At 41.9% G+C, this 22,910-nt stretch overlaps 1 protein-coding gene across 1 annotated transcript in view; it reads left to right on the plus strand.

Annotated features, from left to right (window-relative positions):
* Window positions 1–423: 423 nt before the first annotated feature.
* The window catches only part of LOC113010309 (uncharacterized), a 29,320-nt gene continuing 6,833 nt past the window's right edge, over window positions 424–22,910 (plus strand). Inside the window, exons 1-3 of the mRNA XM_080292943.1 lie at window positions 424–1,042; window positions 21,678–21,776; window positions 21,865–22,188. Coding sequence (XP_080149069.1) covers window positions 424–1,042; window positions 21,678–21,776; window positions 21,865–22,188 — 1,042 coding nt within the window. The remainder of the gene's footprint in view (window positions 1,043–21,677; window positions 21,777–21,864; window positions 22,189–22,910) is intronic.

Consider the following 22,910-nt stretch of genomic DNA (forward strand, 5'->3'; position numbering starts at 1 on the left):
GAAGTTGCATGAGTCCAGTGGATGAAGAGGTAGAAGGTGTCTCATCACCCTACTTTCCACAATGACTGTCAACTCAGTGACTGATGCACTCGGCCATCTCATTCAAGAGAGCATCAACAGTGACGTCCAGAAAGCTGGCAGGTTCTCTGTTCAGCCAGACACAACCCAAAACATCACAGGTTATGATCCGTGTTCAGTAATCATCAGGTATGTTACTGAGGCCGTGCAGGAGAGGCTTGTCTCCATAGCGAGGTGCGATGCATCCACAGGCAGCACTTTGTAAAATTGCTGTGGTGGGGCGTGGTCTGCGGTGCCATGCAGGGAGGGCGGACGCACCTGCACGGCGTCCTTAATCACCCCCGCCTAGTTAAAAACACGGGGACTCAGGGGTTTGGTGATTGTTGTGGTGAGATGTAAATAAAGATGGCTCCGAATGATACTCCGTGGTCCCACCGTGCCTTATTCTCGCCACATTGGTGCCGAAACCCAGGAGACAGCACGGCGGGTCCGTATCGGAGCCAGGGAATGGAGGAGCTGGCCCAAATGGTGGTCGAAATGGCGGCCGCCCAGCGGGAGCAGGCGGCGGAGGTGTGTCGCCAGCAGGAAGAGCTGCAGGACCAGTCCGAGCGCCACCTGGAAAGGATTGGGGAGCTGGCGGCGCTGCTCTGGGCCTGGGCGCCACCCCCACAGTTGTGTCCCGAGGACAGTGAAGCGGTGGAGGAGGCGGCAGACGAGGCGCGCGAGGGTCTGCGCCGGCTGGAGGAGGAGGAGGAGCTGTGTGAGGGGCTGCTCGAGCCGGGAGTGGCGGCGGAGGGAGTAGTAGCAACGGAGGGAGTAGTAGCGACGGAGGAAGTAGTAGCGAGGGAGGAGTCGCGCGATGGGCTGCTCCAGCGGGGAGCGACGGCGGTGACGGATGGGCCGCGCAAGGAGCTGGAGGTCCCCGTGCCAGGGGAGCCTGCTCGAGTGGAACTGGCGAGCGAGGCGTGCACCACGCTTGAGATCGCCGTGCTCACCAGACCGGCCTCACCACCACCAGAGGCCAGTACACGCCACACCTCTGTTGTGCTATGCAGACAAACTTAATCTTGTGCTTGCTGACACAACACAAAGTGTTGTTGAAAGTGGATCACTCTTTAATTTACTTAATGACATAGCTGTGTTCATGAAGGAGTCTTATCACAGGGTTAATCTGTGGGAGAAACAAACCCAAGAAGAGACGAGACACAGACGCCTCGGTCCATTATGATGGACATCCAGTATGATGTCCTGCAAAATATCTTTGGACACTTTGGAAAACCAGGTGATGCCTCTTCACTGATGCAGTGCTCACGCTGAAAAGATTGAAAAAGAAAACCTAGCTGTTTGTGCCAGAGCACGGGGTTTTAAAGAAGCACGAAACTGTGTTAACACACAGACATTTCTTAGTGTTTGAGCGAAGGACATTCTCTGCCCATCACATGGTGACTGCCTGTGACAAAGTGGTTTGGCATGAACTCATTTACCACTTACAGTCAGCCATAATACTTTAATTTAGACATTGCTGGTGTAACTTTGCTTAACACACTCTCCCGGGTTTGTTTGTGGTAGCAGTAGTTACATCTGTTACATCCATGCATGTTTTTTTAAAGCAAACACTACTGACCATCAGGTCATTTGAATTTTCTTCTGTTTACAGGCAAATGTCTGGTAAATTATGTTTCTTTATGTTGCTTTGGTTTTGCTTACCATGTTTGTCCATTTATTCAGGTCATATATTTAAGACAGGTACAGTGGGGCAAAAAAGTATTTAGTCAGCCACCGATTGTGCAAGTTCCCCCACCTAAAATGATGACAGAGGTCAGTAATTTGCACCAGAGGTACACTTCAACTGTGAGAGACAGAATGTGAAAAAAAAAAATCCATGAATCCACATGGTAGGATTTGTAAAGAATTTATTGGTAAATCAGGGTGGAAAATAAGTATTTGGTCAATAACAAAAATACAACTCAATACTTTGTAACATAACCTTTGGTGGCAATAACAGAGGTCAAACGTTTACTATAGGTCTTTACCAGGTTTGCACACACAGTAGCTGGTATTTTGGCCCATTCCTCCATGCAGATCTTCTCGAGAGCAGTGATGTTTTGGGGCTGTCGCCGAGCAACACGGACTTTCAACTCCCGCCACAGATTTTCTATGGGGTTGAGGTCTGGAGACTGGCTAGGCCACTCCAGGACTTTCAAATGCTTCTTACGGAGCCACTCCTTTGTTGCCCGGGCGGTGTGTTTTGGATCATTGTCATGTTGGAAGACCCAGCCTCGTTTCATCTTCAAAGTTCACACTGATGGAAGGAGGTTTTGGCTCAAAATCTCACGATACATGGCCCCATTCATTCTGTCCTTAACACGGATCAGTCGTCCTGTCCCCTTGGCAGAAAAACAGCCCCATAGCATGATGTTTCCACCCCCATGCTTCACAGTAGGTATGGTGTTCTTGGGATGCAACTCAGTATTCTTCTTCCTCCAAACACGACGAGTTGAGTTTATACCAAAAAGTTCTACTTTGGTTTCATCTGACCACATGACATTCTCCCAATCCTCTGCTGTATCATCCATGTGCTCTCTGGCAAACTTCAGACGGGCCTGGACATGCACTGGCTTCAGCAGCGGAACACGTCTGGCACTGCGGGATTTGATTCCCTGCCGTTGTAGTGTGTTACTGATGGTGACCTTTGTTACTTTGGTCCCAGCTCTCTGCAGGTCATTCACCAGGTCCCCCCGTGTGGTTCTGGGATCTTTGCTCACCGTTCTCATGATCATTTTGACCCCACTGGATGAGATCTTGTGTGGAGCCCCAGATCGAGGGAGATTATCAGTGGTCTTGTATGTCTTCCATTTTCTGATGATTGCTCCCACAGTTGATTTTTTCACACCAAGCTGCTTGCCTATTGTAGATTCACTCTTCCCAGTCTGGTGCAGGTCTACAATACTTTTCCTGGTGTCCTTCGAAAGCTCTTTGGTCTTGGCCATGGCGGAGTTTGGAGTCTGACTGTTTGAGGCTGTGGACAGGTGTCTTTTATACAGATGATGAGTTCAAACAGGTGCCATTCATACAGGTAACGAGTGGGGGACAGAAAAGCTTCTTACAGAAGACGTTACAGGTCTGTGAGAGCCAGAGATTTTCCTTGTTTGAGGTGACCAAATACTTATTTTCCACCCTGATTTACGAATAAATTCTTTACAAATCCTACCATGTGGATTCATGGATTTTTTTTTTTCACATTCTGTCTCTCACAGTTGAAGTGTACCTCTGGTGCAAATTACTGACCTCTGTCATCATTTTAGGTGGGGGAACTTGCACAATCGGTGGCTGACTAAATACTTTTTTGCCCCACTGTATATGGGAAGCCCCAGTACTTCCTGTTTATATAGGGTCATGAGGTCATTGAGTTGTATTGTATGCAGTGTTTTACTTCTCAAACCATTTAGCTGAGTAAGTGAGTTTGTCAATTTCATGCATAATCTTGTTCCTGTTCTTTGTTTGGAATTGTATTGTTTGGTCTGACTAACGAGGTCAGGTGTGGGTAAAGTCCTGTATAAAGCAGGTGGGATTTTTTTTGCCTACCAGGTTGATTTTTTTGTAGAAGTATACTTAAAAGAACCTTTATAGTCTGCTGATGCTGTTTACTTATCACCTTTCTTGCTGCTTACATTATGCTACCCCACACTGCCACACAAGATAGCCTCAAAAGCATCGCCCGGGACTTCCCAACTGTGAAGTCAGCTGCAGACACATTTGTGAAACAGACAAATCGGAAACTCGAGGAGAGTGAGGACAACGCAGACATGGAAGTGGAGGCTGAACTACCTGAAAAGAGGGCCAAGAAGAGAAAAGGCCGGAGAGATGACTGAAGCAAATCAATGCTGAGAAATCATATGGTGAAAGTGCACGACACCATCCTGGACACAGTTATAGAAACAATGCACAAACGATTTGTCACAGCTCTTCTCGCAGATTTGGCATGGTTGGACCCCAGGAAGTTTAGCCAGGGCAGAACAGTTTCTCTTCCTAGTAATGCTCTTCAAAACCTGAGCACATGTCTCCTCAAATTTGACAGCAGGGCTTCAGTAAATAACTTTCAGTGAGAACTGAAAAGTTTTGCTGGACAGTGGGAAAGGCTTAAGACATCACATGTACAGGACCGGAGCAGGAAAGATCTGAAGAACGGGACGAAGAAGGTGAAATGGTGACCAAAAGATGTGATTTTTGCAAAAACTGCCCACTGTGATGCTATCAAATACTCAACATGCTGTCTGATGCCTGTCGTCTCCGTGTGCTGGCACACAAGTACCTGTTGACCCTCTCCCTCACTCAGGCTGCCTGTGAAAGAACTTTCTCTGCACTCAAGTTCATTAAAAGCAGATTCAGAAGGGGTCTGTCTGCAAACAGGCTGGAGATCTTTATGCTGATGGCAAAAGGACATTGGACATGGTCGTTGGACTCCCGACATGGTCGTTGAAAGGGTAGCTGAGAAGAGTGACCTGCTGAGAAAGCTGCTTTTGTAACCTGGTTAGGTGAAATAAAAAAGATCAAAACATTCCTAATTATGTATCAGTTAAGATTAAATCCAACTTTATTACCTAAAGTACAGTCAAATGAATAGGTTTGTATCTACCTTTACTTCAAACAAGTCAAGTATTCAGAAAATGCTCACAATGTTTCCATCTGAACCTGTTTTTAATGCATAAGACAGCAGATAGAATAAATATGGGATCGGAGTATTAGGCATTTATAAAGATGTTTTCTTACAGCCTTAATCTGTCATTGTTTCGTTTCAGATGCTGTCAGTGATTTTTGGAAGTCTGTTCATTTTAACTAAGTACTACATACAATATGACTCAACCATTTTTCTACAGTAAACATACGCGTCCTGTCATCGTCACGTGCCATTCTTTGTCACCCTTTGCTGTCGTTTCACTTCTTAAAAGTTTCCATGTGATAACATATGTTCAGTGTTGCTGCTGTGGAAGTGCTGTAGGTGACTTTTTATTGATGCAGTGAGTTAATAGTTTCTGATACAATTCAATCACAATCTGTCCTTAATAGATTTTAATATTCATCTAATCTTTGTTCCTTTGTCCTGTTTTCAGGGTCTAATCATACATTGTTTGTTTGTTTAAGAGGTTCTTTAGACCAAACAACTTTTTAAGTTCCTCAACATAAGTTTGGTTGACCAACCATCCTATAGTATTTTATTTTATTTTTTCACGTGTTGACTTGTAAAAGCCTGTATGACAATTTTTTTTGCCATTCATTAACCCCACAGAGAAGGCATCATTTAAATATGTTAACGTTTTCTTTAAGCAAGCAGTATTAAAGTTTTTCGTGACTGGGCCCAGTGTCCTCATTTTTGGAAATGAAAATATGGTCACCCTAACGTAAATACTGCTGTATGTGATTCAGCTATTTTTGTGGAATAAAGATAACAGTACTGTGATCACTCGAGCAAGTCCATAAAGTGCCATTCTTTGTCACCCTTCTCTGTCCTTTCACTTTCTTTTACCTGTACTGTGTGTACACTGCCATCAAAAAGTCAATTAAATGTTATTTTTTTCCTCACCTTTCTTTCTGTCTCCTTTCACTTTTTAAAGGTTGGTATTAAAAAAAATTGTGCTGCTATGTTGTTTATTGATGTGGTAATAAAGACTTTATGAAAATATAACTAAATCTGTCATTTATTGATTTTAATATTCAATAATGACCATGTCTCACCTCTAGACGTCTCTGTCTTAATTTCCAACATGTGTTGTAGATAGTTCGGTAAGTTAACTTGACCAAGCGGTCTTTTCTTTTCTGCTAAGTACTGTTTAGAACACCAGAATAGGCAGGATGCTGTAGGTTTAAGTTCTTTAGATTGATACATATATACCAACAATTCAGCGTACATCACTGTCACAACAGCATTTGTTTTCATTCAAAAGCTTTATGGCTTTTCCGACAATACCTGGTGGGCCGGTCTCTAGTCCAAATGCCCGGGCCGATTTTTTTGTCCCAGTCCAGCTACGTTGGAGTGTTATGGAAATATATAAAACTATATATGTGGAACTTGCTTCAAACCAGAGAGGCACAGGTACCAATGCAGCAAATGTGTTTTCAAAAATGTCTTCAAAGAAAAAAGAACTGATGACAATTAAAAAAAAACAAAAAACACTGGAGGAAAAGTGACGTGTTTGGAAATTCCCTGCTGTTGTTGAACGCATCAGTAGTGTACCTCAGGTGTGTTAGTTGCGTGTCCGGCGAGAACAGAAAGGTGAGTCATTAACCAGCAGAGCTAAATTAGCTTTCTAAGCTCAGAGTTAGCATCAGAGGGCTAGCACATGTTTTTGGCTAGCTTGGCTCGTTAACATGGTGGCTAACCATGACTAGCTTAAGTAGCTGCTAACATCCACCAACGTGACTGTCAAAGAGACTTTGATGTTTGCACTGTACCGTTGTAGTGGAAATTCTAAAAAGAGGTATTTTGGAGAATGTTGGAGACTTCCTGTTATAAACCCTCAGTAAGGCTGGGCGAGCTTGCTAGCTGCCTGTAATTTAAAGCTTTAATGTGCTATTGGTCTACATTTTGGGCCCATTTTAATGAATTACTTCTATTTTGAGTAGCTAAGCTTACCGGTACTAATTAAGTGATTTAAGTGAAATATTTTAATTTATTACGAAATGAATTCGTTCCCGAGGGTCTTTTGTAAGACAAAAATTTTCGTAAATCGAAGCACCCATCGCGCCTCTTGAGTGAGGCGATGCTGGCTGGAGACGAAGTTCTTGGTGGAGGAGGAGGTGGCGGAGGCTCAAGGAAGCATACGCACGCATGCATACATATGTACAGTGGGGCAAAAAAGTATTTAGTCAGCCACCGATTGTGCAAGTTCCCCCACCTAAAATGATGACAGAGGTCAGTAATTTGCACCAGAGGTACACTTCAACTGTGAGAGACAGAATGTGAAAAAAAAATCCATGAATCCACATGGTAGGATTTGTAAAGAATTTATTCGCAAATTAGGGTGGAAAATAAGTATTTGGTCACCTCAAACAAGGAAAATCTCTGGCTCTCACAGACCTGTAACGTCTTCTGTAAGAAGCTTTTCTGTCCCCCACTCGTTACCTGTATGAATGGCACCTGTTTGAACTCATCATCTGTATGAAAGACACCTGTCCACAGCCTCAAACAGTCAGACTCCAAACTCCGCCATGGCCAAGACCAAAGAGCTTTCGAAGGACACCAGGAAAAGTATTGTAGACATGCACCAGACTGGGAAGAGTGAATCTACAATAGGCAAGCAGCTTGGTGTGAAAAAATCAACTGTGGGAGCAATCATCAGAAAATGGAAGACATACAAGACCACTGATAATCTCCCACGATCTGGGGCTCCACGCAAGATCTCATCCCGTGGGGTCAAAATGATCATGAGAACGGTGAGCAAAGATCCCAGAACCACACGGGGGGACCTGGTGAATGACCTGCAGAGAGCTGGGACCAAAGTAACAAAGGTCACCATCAGTAACACACTACAACGGCAGGGAATCAAATCCCGCAGTGCCAGACGTGTTCCGCTGCTGAAGCCAGTGCATGTCCAGGCCCGTCTGAAGTTTGCCAGAGAGCACATGGATGATACAGCAGAGGATTGGGAGAATGTCATGTGGTCAGATGAAACCAAAGTAGAACTTTTTGGTATAAACTCAACTCGTCGTGTTTGGAGGAAGAAGAATACTGAGTTGCATCCCAAGAACACCATACCTACTGTGAAGCATGGGGGTGGAAACATCATGCTATGGGGCTGTTTTTCTGCCAAGGGGACAGGACGACTGATCCGTGTTAAGGACAGAATGAATGGGGCCATGTATCGTGAGATTTTGAGCCAAAACCTCCTTCCATCAGTGAGAACTTTGAAGATGAAACGAGGCTGGGTCTTCCAACATGACAATGATCCAAAACACACCGCCCGGGCAACAAAGGAGTGGCTCCGTAAGAAGCATTTGAAAGTCCTGGAGTGGCCTAGCCAGTCTCCAGACCTCAACCCCATAGAAATCTGTGGCGGGAGTTGAAAGTCCGTGTTGCTCGGCGACAGCCCCAAAACATCACTGCTCTCGAGAAGATCTGCATGGAGGAATGGGCCAAAATACCAGCTACTGTGTGTGCAAACCTGGTAAAGACCTATAGTAAACGTTTGACCTCTGTTATTGCCAACAAAGGTTATGTTACAAAGTATTGAGTTGTATTTTTGTTATTGACCAAATACTTATTTTCCACCCTGATTTACCAATAAATTCTTTACAAATCCTACCATGTGGATTCATGGATTTTTTTTTCACATTCTGTCTCTCACAGTTGAAGTGTACCTCTGGTGCAAATTACTGACCTCTGTCATCATTTTAGGTGGGGGAACTTGCACAATCGGTGGCTGGCTAAATACTTTTTTGCCCCACTGTACGTGTACATAACATTCTAAACATTAAAACTAAAACTTACATATTTTTTAAACTTGTATAATATTTTTTATTTTCTATTTTATATATTTTTAAAATTTTCTATTTTTGGTGCATTTTTATGTTTTTTAACTAATCACTACTGCTACTTTCATCGCTTTTCGCCTTCTAAGGCACACTTTCACCTGAAGGTTGGCTTGTTGCTGGCCTCTATTTAACGACGTCTGTCTCTGTCTACTTTTCAAAATGGATCTGAAGTGGGAGAGGCAGACGTCGCTCAAATGCTCTACAGCACGAGCGGTGAAGTTCTTTTTAGGGTGATTTTTTTCGACAAAATCGGCCACCCTCTGAAAACCACGGAGAATGTCCTTGATATCGGCCGATGGTATCACGGCCTCCTCCTCGCTGAATTGTTGCTGTACTGATGAGTGCTGCATCGCCTCCAACTCTTGCAGCTCTGCCGTCGGAAGCCATTGTGGGCATTCTGGGCTCAGCCAGTCAGAGCCAGCGGATTTCGTTATGTGGGCATTTTGCCGTACCACGGGCAGAAATATTGCTGTTAAGCGCCTTCGTAACTTGAATTTTTCGTTAAAAGGGGTATTGGTAAGTCGGGGTTCCACTGTACCTCAAACGGATTTCAGGAAATAAACTTGAATAAACATAAATAAAAACTGGCTTCCTGTGTGTTTCAGGAATGATTTTAAAGATTTTATTGTATGTTTTTAAATCACTTAATGAATTGCTGCTATTGCACATGCACATTTTTAAAGTTTGCCTTAAAACTCACTTTTAGTGTTTGGCTTTCAACCCACAGTGAGAGCTTTAGGTAGTTAGCTGTTATCACCATTGAATGAATGCTGTTCTGAGGGTTATTTTCACCCGTGGACCATGTGTGGCACCAAAATGCCAAATTCGAAGCACGAGCGAGTGTTGCTCGGCCACCGCCCAAAACAAGTACATTTCTGTTGTTTTGGTGCATTTATTTTTTTCAGGTAGAGCTACGAATGGTAAGTGCATTTTTAAGAATTATTATTTTGCATTCATTTACATGACTGCTGAGACATAAGTATACCTTTCTTTGTCTGTTGTGCCAAGTGTGCTTTCCCTCACTCTTTGTCATGACCGTCCCTGTCTGTTTTGGTGCAGACGCATTTAATGTACACGTTTTTATTGTGTACATTTTGTACAATTGTATTTCCACTTTCTTCTTGGCAGCTGCACTGATCACTGTGTTCATCACGGCTTCTGTGCCACAAACAGCTACAGGAACACTGTGCAAACTTTTGTTCTTGTATGAAATCTACAATTGACGTATTAAAAGAAAAAGAAAAAAGAAATGTTTATATGCTGCACAGCATCCATTTATTTATTTTTTAAGATAGTGTTTCTGACACTGACGCATATATTTGCATACCTGTGCTTCAAACATGGCTGCGTTTCCCAGAGGAACCCACCCGAGGGATTAATAAAGTTTTATCTTATCTTCTGTCTGTTGAATTTCATTTTGGAGCATTTTGGCATCTATAAAAGATATGTGTTTTTCTTTTTTTTGAGGTATATTTTTGTGTTGCTGCTCTGCTATGTGTGCTTTATCTAAACCAGTTTAATGTCCACCACTGCCGGCCTTTAGTTCCTACTTAAATCTGTGCATTTGTTTGAATTTGAAAGTGGGAACGTTTTCTTCCTTTTGCTCTATGAAGGCAAGTGCAGGCAGGAGCCTCGCGGAGTGATACGTACTGCGCTTCAACATAATGTTACCGTATTGTGTGTGTATAACCTCTTTTAAGTTTTGTGGATATTATACATGGTTATGCTGAGGATATGTCGTGTAATTTCCACTGAAAATGCCTTTTGGTTAAACTGTCAGCGAGGAATTTGCATTTGCACTGTTACATTTTTATATAACTTTAATGCACATAAAAAACAGCTGCTTCTTTATTATTTTGCACTAATAAAGTTGAGGAGTTGTAAAGTATTTTGTCTCGTGTCAATTATATCGTCAGTTATATCGTCATCGCAAATTTTCAAATGTATATCGTGATAAATATTTTTGGTCATATTGCTGCTCTACTAGTGAGCAAATATATGAAAAAAAACATAACGTAATGATTGATACTTATATAAAATCATGGCGTGATGTTAACAAATACACTGAAAGTAAGCCTATAATGAGTTAAGTAACAGCTTTTATAAATAATCGGCACTTTACACCTGGAATGAAAAGTGCCATGATATACGGCGCCCTCTCTAATGGAATACTTACCTGATGATCTGAGGCAAACTACAGTGAGAGGGGCAAGCCTACTCGAATGGCAGGTTAGGTTTGTCAAGTCAAATGTGTAAACGGGTGGTAGACACAATTATTTACTGTACTGTTGCTATTTTTCTTTTACTTGGCTCAGATTGCTTAGTGTGATGTTGTTGTTGTTTTTTTTTTTTATGTCAACCCCCCCCCCCCCAAAAAAGGCAATCGTAGCCCCATTACTCTCATAAGTCCTCTGCAACTGTCTAAACCGTGACGTTATTTGAGTCAGAAACTCTGCACGTTTATGGAACTCACCCGAAAAAGTTTCCGGTGCAGGCAGAGATTGTTGCTCCGAGGAAGCAGGTGTGGAAGGAACGAGGGGGTTGGTCTTCCTCGGTCTCTTGTGTTCTGGGGGCCTCTGGATGTCTGGAGTTTTGATCTCCTCCATACCTGCTTCATGCCCTGGAGGACGGGGCTGTGGCCCCCCCACACCCTCTAGCAGATCATTACATGAAGGAACCTTTTAAAAACAAGCGCGTCCATGCTCACAGGTGTACACACGGGTGATCACACCCACAAACTACACCCTTTTTGGCTCCTACCTCAAAGCACACTGTGTTCTGTTGATCTTATGTGCTGCACAATAATGTTTAACATTTAGTATTTACTGTCATATTCCCATATATCATTGTGATGTTGTTTATTCTATTACTCTTGTTCTCTTCTGCTTGTTTTCTTTTTTCTTTCTCAGCAGGTGACCCAGGTGATTGATAGATGCATTTTTTTCTTCTTTTTTTTCCTGCTCATTCTGTTGGTTTTTGTTTTTTCCCTTCTCCCGTCCCTCTTCTCAGCTGTTTCTCTTTCCCTCTTTCTTTCTCCCCTTCTTTCCCCCAGTCAACTCTGTCCCATGTTCAGTAAGTGTAAATAAAATAAACAATAAGATAAGATAACCTTTATTAGTCCCACACGTGGGAAATTTGTTTTGTCACAGCAGGAAGTGGACAGTGCAAAAGTTATGAGGCAAAAATTAGAATACAATAAGAATAAATACAGTACACAGCTGTACAGAATAGAATAAAATAAAATACTATATACAGTAGAATAAAATAAATATACAATAAGATAAAAATAGAATACAAATACAAATACTATATACAACTGAGTAAAAATACAACGATGACAGAAAGGATTATTGCACTTAGTGTTATTGCATATGTATGGATGTGTGTGCTTGATCAGTTAAAGTCTTTATTATGGAGTCTGACAGCAGTGGGGAGGAAAGACCTGCGAAATCTCTCCGTCCCACACCGTGGGTGCCGCAGTCTCCCACTGAAGGAGCTGCTCAGTGCTGTCACAGTCTGCTGCATGGGGTGGGAGATGTTGTCCAACAGGGATGACAGCTTAGCCGCCGTTCTCCTGTCACTCACCACCTCCACTGGGTCCAGAGGGCATCCTAGAACAGAGCTGGCCCTTCGGATCACCCTGTTCAGTCTCTTCCTGTCCCCATAAAAGGTGAATCAAATGGACCATTACGGCAAGGCTGGGATGGTCAGTTTGGTAAAGTAAATCCGTTGGGCATCTTTCTTTGCCTTTAGACAACAATTCTGATGGCAAAAGAGCCAAACGGGACAGGCAAAAAAAAAAAAAAAAAAAAAAAAAGGAACAGGTCAGTTTAATGTCAGAGTTTTCCACATATAACCTCTCTCATGCCGGAGGTTCTGGAACCGGTAATTTTGGATAGCTAGACGGAGGTGATGTGGGTGGGCTTGCCACGTCCTGAGCGAGGGCTTGGGTAAACGTGGCTAGCGGCGTTCCAATATTACTTCCGGAGAAAAGACAGGCTGCTGGGCGGAGTCTGCTGAGTCCATGGTATGGCTGGATTGTTACTGTTACAGTTCACTTTTGAAGACTGACGCACAGGACTCCAAAACTCAGATGGACACAGGGGAATTTATTTACAATCTTCACCAGGTGTATATACAAAGATTGCTGGGGTAGTGCTACATACAAGTTGTGATGGGGGACGGGGCTCCAGGGAATCCAGCTGGGAAAAAAAACACTTGCTCCTGTTCTTTTAATCCACCCTCGTGACCGGTCTGTCTTTCCAACACTCACCACTCGGGAAACACGGGAATTGGTCCAGGGAATCGATAAACAGAGCAAGTGCACATTAGTACAAAAATGTGAGACACGAGAGTAACTTTGCTGAGAACTTGACTTCGCTAACGTGAGTCACACACACAGCGATGAATAGCAGTCACTCCCTGGCTTAAATGCTGGCTGCACTAATGAGGCCCAGGTGTTTGTTCTTCAGAGCGCGGGCCAAGAGAGAAAGAAAGAGAGAGCGAAAGGCAAAAACTACTGATCAGCGCCCTGCTGATTCTCTGGGCCTTGACAATCTTGACACCCATACATCATGTGCACTGTGTTCAAGGCTTATTTTGAGAGACACAATAACAAACTTTATGCTCCAAGTTTAACTTCACGGTATCATTCAAAACCAGCTCATAAGCTTTTGTATCTAATGCTATGCATCTGCCAACGTGGGATCTTTCTTTGTTTTCTACTTTTGTATTGTCCCTCCTCTCAGGCCTAGTATTCTACCCTTTAATAGCAGGTGCTCTGGTTTCGCTGTAGCCATAACATGTCTGCAGTTCAGGCTCATGAAGTGAAACCACTGTTTCATAACAGCTGTTTCATGGCAATTTTCTAAATGGATCCTTTCTTCAGGAAAAAAAGCTTATCCCTACAGCTGAACATTAGCCAGCTGCCAACATAAAATGTAAATTAATTAACTCCCAAATAATTTGCAGTTGCTTGGATTTGAACTTCTGTAGCTCAGAAGTTTCATTTCACATTCGTTTTCTAAATGTGCTCTGCCACTCACAAATACTCTATTCTCAAATCTTACTATATTTTGCAGCATTTTTTTTTGACCATGACAAATTTTACTTTACTGCAATGATGCTTTTGAGGTCACAAGCTCAGATGCATCACATGATCCAACAAACACAATCCATCCCTCAACATATGTTCCTGCAGCTTTTCGTCCAACACAGCGTCATCATCCAATAGCCCAAAATCTGTAAACTGGTTGGCCTATCTCTGCTTTCCAGTTTTACCCTAACACTGTGTGCTGTTCAGTCAGCTTAGACAACTTCTGTTTACTGTCACTGTCCTGTCTTAGCTATAGAAGTGAGTAACCCCTCTACATATACTTTATCAACATCCTTCTGTTTCCATGTACACACTAGTGCTATCACATGCTTGACTGCAGTTACAACACTGCATGCAATTGATACATTTATATCTGAAGTGAGTGGTCCAGTGTCCCAGCGACAGTGGATACTTGCAATTTCTCTGAACAAATGGAAACGTTAGGGTTAGCAGTGGCGACTCTTTGTGTGCCGCATGCAAAAAACTCGTGTTTTTTTCTTTTTCATCTACAATAACAGCGAAAGACAGAAACCCTAAGATGAGCGATCCAAACAATGTCTCTCTCACTGGGTCAATAGAACAACTGCCACAGGGCAGCTGTGATAAAAGAGAGAAAGGAAGTTTCTCCAACTCTCTGGATCCAAGAACCCCAGCTTGGCCTTGATGGTCTCCCTCACTAGTTTTCACACAAATCACATGATTTACTGTATTCACCTACATCCATCAGCCACGTGTTACCTAAAACAGGTAGAATCATATAAAGAAGAATGAAGAAAATGTTAAAAACTGGAAAAATGTCAAGTACAAAGTTAAAAAAAGAACCTTCAAAACCTTTCTTCGGTCCATAGGTGTGGAAGTGGACCACAACAACATTGAGGCTTGCCACCCTCTACCCTGAACAAATGACAGTGACAAATCGGCTGTCATTATGAGATCAGCTAACAGAAAACACAAAACAGCACTGATGAAACAAGGAAAGAAACTGAACGGATATGATGTCTTCATGAGTGAACATCTGACAAAATGAAATGAGGACATGGCCAGGAAAGCACGTTACTTCAGAAACATGGAGGAGCTGGACAAATACTGAGGTATGAGTATTCATGTGATGTGACACACAACACAACACATGGCTCAGTCTAAAAGAACTTCATCTGCATCCAGCAACAATATCAATATAACTCCTTGGAATTCTGTTTCTGATCATCTGGAACAGACAACATTTCAATAATGTTCACGACTTAGAAAAAGATTTAAACCCAGAAAATAATTTCTTCTACAACATCAGCAATAACTGCTGCTACTTCAATGATGAACAGTTTAAACACACCATCAACACGGAAAACAAATGATCAATAATCCATTTTAATAGCATAATAATAATGGAGTGGATTTATATAGCGCTTTTCAAGGCACCCAAAGCGCTTTACAATTCCACTATTCATCCACACACTGGTGGAGGCTACGGCTGTAGCCACAGCTGCCCTGGGGCAGACTGACAGAAGCGAGGCTGCCATATCGCGCCATCGGCCCCTCTGGCCAACACCAGAGGGCAAGTAGGGTAAAGTGTCTTGCCCAAGGACACAACGACCAGGACAGAGAGCCCAGGGATCGAACCGGCGACCTTCCCAACCTCCTGAACCACGGTCGCCCCGTACAAGTCTGTATGCCAGCTTCAACAATATAAAAGAATACTTAAATCGGTTGACAAATCCATTTGGAATTATTGTTTGAAAATGCTGAGAAAGGACTGGACTTTGCACTGGAGGGATATGATGTGAACTTAGAATGTATAGCAATTGAAATTTCTAAGGAAAAAGAGAAAAAAACACCTGGATCTAGTATTTAAGTATTTAATGACTTCATAGAAGATGTATTCTCTAAAACAAATCAAAAACTTATGTTTGTCTGTGGTGATTCTAACATTGACTTGTTGAATCCAAAAAAAGCATAAAATGACTGCAGAATTTCTAAACTCTGCGTACAATTTGAGTTTACGTCCTAAAATAACCAGGCCTAGCAGACTTACACCTCATTGTGCCACTTTAAATTGACAATATTTTCACTAATAATATAGAAAACAACATTGTGAGCGGATTATTAGCTAATGATATCAGTGATCAACTACCAGTTTTTGCAGTTATAAACTGCAAAAACTGGTAGTTGACACTAATTACAATAGAAATCAGCATGAAGAACAACTGAGATACAGACGTGTAAGGACAGAAGAAACTGAATGCACCCAAGAACGATAATAAACGATATGAAAATAAATATAAAAAATACAAAACTAAGTTGACCAATATTATACGCATATGTAGAAAGGAGTATTATAGTAAAACACTGATAAATAATAAACATAATATGAAGGGAATATAGGATGTTTTAAACAGTATCATTAAAAATAATTCTGATAACAAAGTTATCCTCATTATTTTATTGACAGTGGCAATATAATGAAAAACACTGCTGATGTGATCAACAGCTTTAATCATTAATTTGTAAATATTGGACCAAATCTGGCAGAACAACTTCTGCCATCTGTAGACTTTTAGTGAAAGCCTGAGTGATACGAACCCTAACTCGATGTTCGTCACAGCAGTGGAGGAAAAAGAAATAACTGACAATGTAAATGTGTGGAAATATAAAACATCAACTGATTGTAATGATATTGACATGAAAATCATCAAGAAGGTCATTGAAGGAACCACTAACATACATCTGCAACTTATCATTTCCGACTGGAAAAGTTTCAAACAAAATTAAAATGGCTAAAGTTGTGCCGCTGAATAAAACTGAGGATAGACACCACTTCACAAATTACAGGCCTGTTTCTTTACTACCAAAATTCTCCAAAATCCTAGAAAAACTGTTTAATAAACGACTAGACAAATTCTTAGATAAATATAAATTAGTCTCTGATCAAAAAGATCAACATCACTGGCATCAATCGAATCAATCGAGGAGATTACAAATGCTACAGATCAGAAACGGTATGCAGCTGCACTATTTCTGGATCTCAAGAAAGCATTTGATACAATCAATCATGACAGATTAATTAATAAACAGGGACCAGAGGAGTTGTACTGAAGTTTCAATTCAAATTCAGATTGAGGCAGTGTGCGGTTGTGAGCAGCAGGTGGCAGCAGAGTAAACAGTAACATATTTGCTGACAAAGGAGGCCGATGAAGGCTGAGTCCAGAATCACTCACTAATTATGAAATGGTGGAACACACATGGAGTTCCCATTTAACAGTGATGTTCAATATATAGTGAGTGTTATTCTTAGAACAACTTTTTGTGATTATGTGTAGATTTTTGTTTATTAGTAAGATAAATATTAGATTTCCTGACAACAGTGACGTCGTGGAAAGTTAATCTTTTTATGCACCAGTTTAAGTAAGAATTTAACTGTGATTCAGTGTCTGAGCTGTAAGCTGTGAGCTCATGAGCAAAACTAAAAAAAAAAAAACACTTTGGGACAATACTGTGGTTATTGCTCGTTACAGATCAACACAGGGTAATCATTCTGGTCACCAGCTTGGTCAAACCTGCCATGGGATGGTAGCCAATGTAGTTGTTGGCTGACTTGCCAAAAATGCTGTTTATTTGCCAAAGGCAAACGTGTTTTGTCTCGTCAGACTTCATCCAGTCCAATAAACGACAAAGTCAACAGCAGAATAAGCTGTTATAAGAAAGTTATATATTTAAAAACCTCTCTGGTTACTCTGGTATGAATAACTCTGAATCACTTCATGGTAAATAACACTATCTGCAAAACACTGAAGGAATTCCAGATGACAAGTTTGTAGTTCACCATACAAGTGACGACCTTTGACCTTCACCAGGTTTTATTTAATTGTGTCAGAGAAACTCAAACGTGCTCTTCATGTAGCTGAGTACATCAAGCGTTTAAAACAGAAGCTGTGCAGGTCTGAGATCAGCAGCTCTCTGAAACACCAAACTGAGGTCCTGTTAATGCTGATCTATAGTGACACAGTTACAGGGGTGAGTAATCCTTTTGTTTTTTTGTCTTTAACTTTATCAATAAAACAGCTGCAGCTTTCACTACAGCACGTGTGGTACTTTAACCTTTGCACTGTTTCCATCAGTTCATTTTGCAGTTAACATGTGAACATGTTGGATGATCTGTCTGCTGTCACTGGTGGTGCTGAGGTCTGAATCTGAGGGCAGCTCCTGTAATCACAAAGAGAACAGAACCATCACAAACTCAAATATAAAGTTTATCTCTTAAATCATGTGGAGACTGAAAACATGCTGTTGTTTGCACATGTTTAATATTCAGCTCTGCACATGAGCTGAAGCAGGATGCAGCCTGTTGCATTTACAGTATAATACTTGTGATAAAAGTACAGTAATGATAATTAGTGACTGAGCACTTTTGTCAGGGTAAATCCATTCACCTGCACAGATTAGCTAAACTAACTTTACAAAACAAGTTTCCCCGACAGCCGAGTGCTCATCTTAGCTAGCTAGGTCTCAGGACTTAGCTTAGGTAGTTATGGATTAGTTTACAAACACATTTAACTTACCGAAAAATAGTAATGTGCGGATCGATCCTGAAATATCGATTCCTCTGATACCAATCATTTAATCAGAATCAGAATACTTTATTGATCCCTGGGGGAATTATTTTTTGTTATTTTTTGTCACAGTGCTCCATTATAAACCAACATTAAGACAAGACAGACAATACGCTAACTAAGAATAGTACAATATATACATATATATACATACATGAGTCACTCATAAATAAATTTATGTTCTAGAATCGATTCTCACAACAAATAAAACACTGAAAAAGCCAAACAATAACATTCTTAAGTTATCAGAGTGACTTATATATCATGTTTAACCTGAGTAGTGAAAGCCCGCGGGGGTTTGAAGACGATGTGTCGGCTCAGATGTTTGAAGTTCACACAGCTACATTCTCACCTGAAAATATGTTAAAAGGTTTTTTGCGACCCAGAAAGAGAAATAAGAGTGATATTAAAACTAAGTCGCTGCCGCCGTTGTTGGAAACCAGAATTGGCTGGGCCGCGCTATGAATTCTGCGATAGTTTTTCTATTTTGTTGTCCGGGTGGACAATCGGGAGAAATTCGGGAGAATGGTGGCTCCGGGAGATTTTCAGGAGGGGCACTGAAATTCGGTATTCTCCTGGAAAAATCAGGAGGGTTGACATGTATGGTTGTGGCAACATCACTAACCATGTCAAACACCTCAGAGTAAATCATATCACAGAATATGATGAGCCTATGTTGAGGCGAACTGAAGAGGAGGACAGGGACAGGTGCTCTCACTGAGTCCTTTAGTGCTGCAGGCGGGCAAGGTGTTCAAATAGGCACAACTTCAGTTTTTTTTTCTATATGATGAACTCTGCATTACTAAGTGATAAGGACAAGTACTCTGATGTCCTGTAATCATTATGATGCTATAATTTGAGATACAATAAATAAAATAAGTTTTTGTACAAAGTATCGGTATCGGATCAGTATCGTCGATACCACCCTGAATATTACTTGGTATCGGATCGGAAAGAAAATCAGTGGTATCGCACATCACTACCGGGGCCTCGGGTCCTTCTGTCCAGTTTACTGAAGAACACCTCAGGCTGTCAGGTTAAAACACTCGGTCGTGTTTTCGTAGCGTAAACGCTGGCCCTCCTCGCAGAGCCTACGCTCTATCTGCTATTCCCGAACAGAGATACGCAAGTTTCTCCGTGACTGCAGCTGCCAGTCAAAGCTGTCATGATGACGTTTCACCCCAATTTAACACAATGGCGGTAGGAAGTAGAATCAAACTCATGGGAGAGGAGACCCCTCGGACATCAATCAGCGTGATGAGAACTATTGAAAACAAAAGAAAGAAACTTTGGAAAAATTTATCTGAGGAGAATTAATTAATTTTAGTCTGACCCCAGTCCCATCCGCTAACATGGAGGAGGCGGGGTTTATGACCTATACTGCAGCCAGACACCAGGGGGCGATAGAGACGTTTTGGCTTCATTTTTGGGGAGCTGTCGCGTCGTCCATGTTATCTACTGTAATTTGTCTGTAGAGCTGGTCTATGGGGTTAACAGCACGAAGCTGTGTTGGACTGGGAACAGGAGCTTGCATCGCTCCAGGACCTCTTTGGGGAACTGGTCGTGTATACTAAAGTCTGTTTCTTTCGGCTCCCTTCATTGAGCTGGGTCACATTCTCAGTTAGAGACTTGACAAAGTCCCTTAGTGAGTGAGCCTCTGGATGTTGGCAAATTCCTTAGTCGGTGGTGTTGTTCTGGGGGAGATGCTGGGTGACTTCTCCTAGAAGACAGCATCTTGTTCTTGGCTGGGGAAGAGGAACTCAGGCCTTCTTAATGACTAGTGTTGAAACACCAGTCACTGTATTCCTGGAGAGCATATAAATTCTTCTTGCTGTTCTCCAGGGTTTCGGAAATGATTAATGCAGATGTGTGTTGTCCGTCAATTGTTTGGTGTAATTTAAGCTTTAAAAAGTGCTTGTTTAATTTGTTTAATGTTGAGCTTTCTGAGCCAAGCTGTGAGTCTGCCTTCATTTTGTTGCCATGCCAACTGCTGTTTTTTTTGAAAATGTAGCTGCCGTGTAAAGTTTGATTATTTTATTCAGCATTACTGTTCATATTTGTTTTTGTTTGTCCACCTTTCATTCAAATATGATTTTTGGTAAATTGACTGGTTCCCTTATAGCCCTGTTCTACTCGACCTGAGCACTCAAAGCTCTTTATAAAACATGCTTCATTCACCCAAGCACTTTTTTCTACTTAAGAGCTTTCTATCTAAAATCACACATAATTATATTCAGATATACGCATCGGAGAGCTCAGATATCGAGGATATTGGGCATGACAAATATCCTGGAACAGCCAGTGATTGAACCATGAACCTTCCGACTGGTATATTTCTCGGTCTACCAACAGCTACAGCTACCACCGTTTTGGGCTCTATATCTACAAACGGTAAGTGAGCTTTTTATTTATTTATTTTTAATTTTTTTATTCTATGTTTGTGGGTTCTTGTTGTTAGGTCTTGTTAAAGATCTAATCATCTTGCACAATGACAATCATATTAATTCACAATTCTGTAACACATGTGTTGCCAAGTGGCTTTAACTGCACTTAAACCCAATGTAAAATCAGGTGCCAGTGTCTCCTTTGGTATGTGACACATGGCTGGTTAAATGAAAACAATCTATGATGTTGATAAAACCAAAGTGGTCAGAGTCATCGGCTATGTGAATGTTAAAATCCCCAACTATACGCTGTGTGTCCGTTAAAGGCTGATGATGCACCACAGCACAATAAAAAGGATTCTTATTCCTGACTTTAATCAGCTGTTCGCCTTCACTGAACTGCAACACTTCGTTGATACAGAGTGTGCAGAGGATGGAAGTCATTTTCTAATAAGATTTTAAAGTCAGAGGAGTGAGGCATGTATGTGTGAACATGTAAATGTGGATATAAACATAAATGTGAAGTTCTTGATGATAAATCGTGTCTTTATTCAGATTTGATTTCTTTTTTGGGTGTCATGAGTGTAGAGTTATACAAGTAATTGAAGCGTGGTTTAAATAAATTAGCAAACACAAAGAAATATCATCCTGTGGTATAACACGGGAATTACAGAGAGTTGTTAGACAAAAATCGAGCTTAATCAGGAATGTGGAGAGGAGCAGAATTTTATTTGGTTACAGAGTTTTGAGCGCAATTAAAAAAGATGCAGTAGAGCATTTTAGGTCTGTAATAATTAAAAAAAAAATCAAGTTCGTGTTTTAGTAAATACCTAAATGTTTGTAAATTATGCCACCCAGATGGTGTTTACATGCTGTGGTATTCAACACAAGATGATCAAACCACAGCAGCTTTGGCTGAGCTGTCAGTCAGGAGCGGTACGTTCCTCTGTGGACTGCAGGGGCTGATGGGAGCTTTGAAGAACTGCTGCATATCAGCGGAGGGGGAAGACCCGTCTGATCTCACAGCTCATCCTTGTTTGGCCTCAGCTGCATCAGAGCGCCACTTCTCCCCAGGTTCACCAGAGGAAACACCACTGCACAAAATGCTTTTCCTCCCAGCTGCTGCTCTGTGCTGTCTGTGTTCAGGTGAGTGTTTCCAGTCAGGAGCCAACAAAGTCAACCTGTAACAAACACTGTCACACTAACCTTCATCTATCTGTCTGTGTCTCTACAGCACTGGTTACCATGGCAGCACAGATGATTCAGGAGGATTTAACATTGACCAGGAGAGTTGGAGAAAGTGTCTCCTTCAGCTGTGGAGATGATGAATGTGACTATACTGGTTTGATCTGGTACCAGAAGAAAGATACTGAACCATTTAGGCTAGTTCTTGTCGTGGATACTGATGATGGTAGAGTTGAGTCAAGTTCTAATCATTCCCAGAAAGATGATTTTTCAGTTGAGATTAAACAGAACAGATACCAGTTGAAGATAGAGAAAGTTAAACTTGAGCATTCGGCCACTTATTACTGTGCCTGTTGGAAGGACGCACCCCACAGTGAGAAATGATGCCTGCAGCCTGAGCAAAAACCAAAGCATACAGAGATGTCAATCAGAGTTTGTGACAGGAAGAGAGCAGTAAACCACAGCCCAGGTGTATGTATTTCTTCACAATCACAACCATACTGAGGCTGTCCTGCTCCAGAAATGGAAAGCCGTTTCTTTGTTGTTGCTGTTGTTTCAAGCAGCTATTACAATCTTACGTATCTTTTTCAATTAGAGCTACAAGTTGGTTGTGTTACTAAATAGGGAAAGGAATGTGTGTTGGCAAAACTGATTGATTGAGAGCAAAGCTCTCAATTTACTGGCCGATCTACATCCCTGCCCTCACCTATGGTTACGAGCTGTGGGTAGTGGCTAAAAGAAGGAGATCGCGGATACAAGCGGTGGAAATTAGCTTCCTCCGAAGGTTGAATGGCATCTCCCTTAGAGATAGGGCGAGAGGTTCAGCCATTTGGGTGGGGCTCAGAGTAGAGCCGCTGCTCTTCCACATCGAAAGGAGCCAGCTGAGGTGTTTCGGGGATCTGACAAGGATGCCTCCTGGGCTCCTCTTGGGTGAGGTGTTCTGGGCCTGTCCCACCGGGAGGAGGTCCTGGGGCAGACCCAGGACATGTTGGAAAGATTATATCTCTCAGCTGGACTGGGAACGCCTGGGTGTTCCCCTGGATAAGCTGGAGGAGGTGGCTGGGGAGAGGAAGGTCTGGGCTTCTCTGCTTGGGC

This window comes from Astatotilapia calliptera, chromosome 18 (assembly GCF_964374335.1).
Source record: "Astatotilapia calliptera chromosome 18, fAstCal68.1, whole genome shotgun sequence".
NCBI classification, from domain to species: Eukaryota; Metazoa; Chordata; class Actinopteri; order Cichliformes; family Cichlidae; genus Astatotilapia; species Astatotilapia calliptera.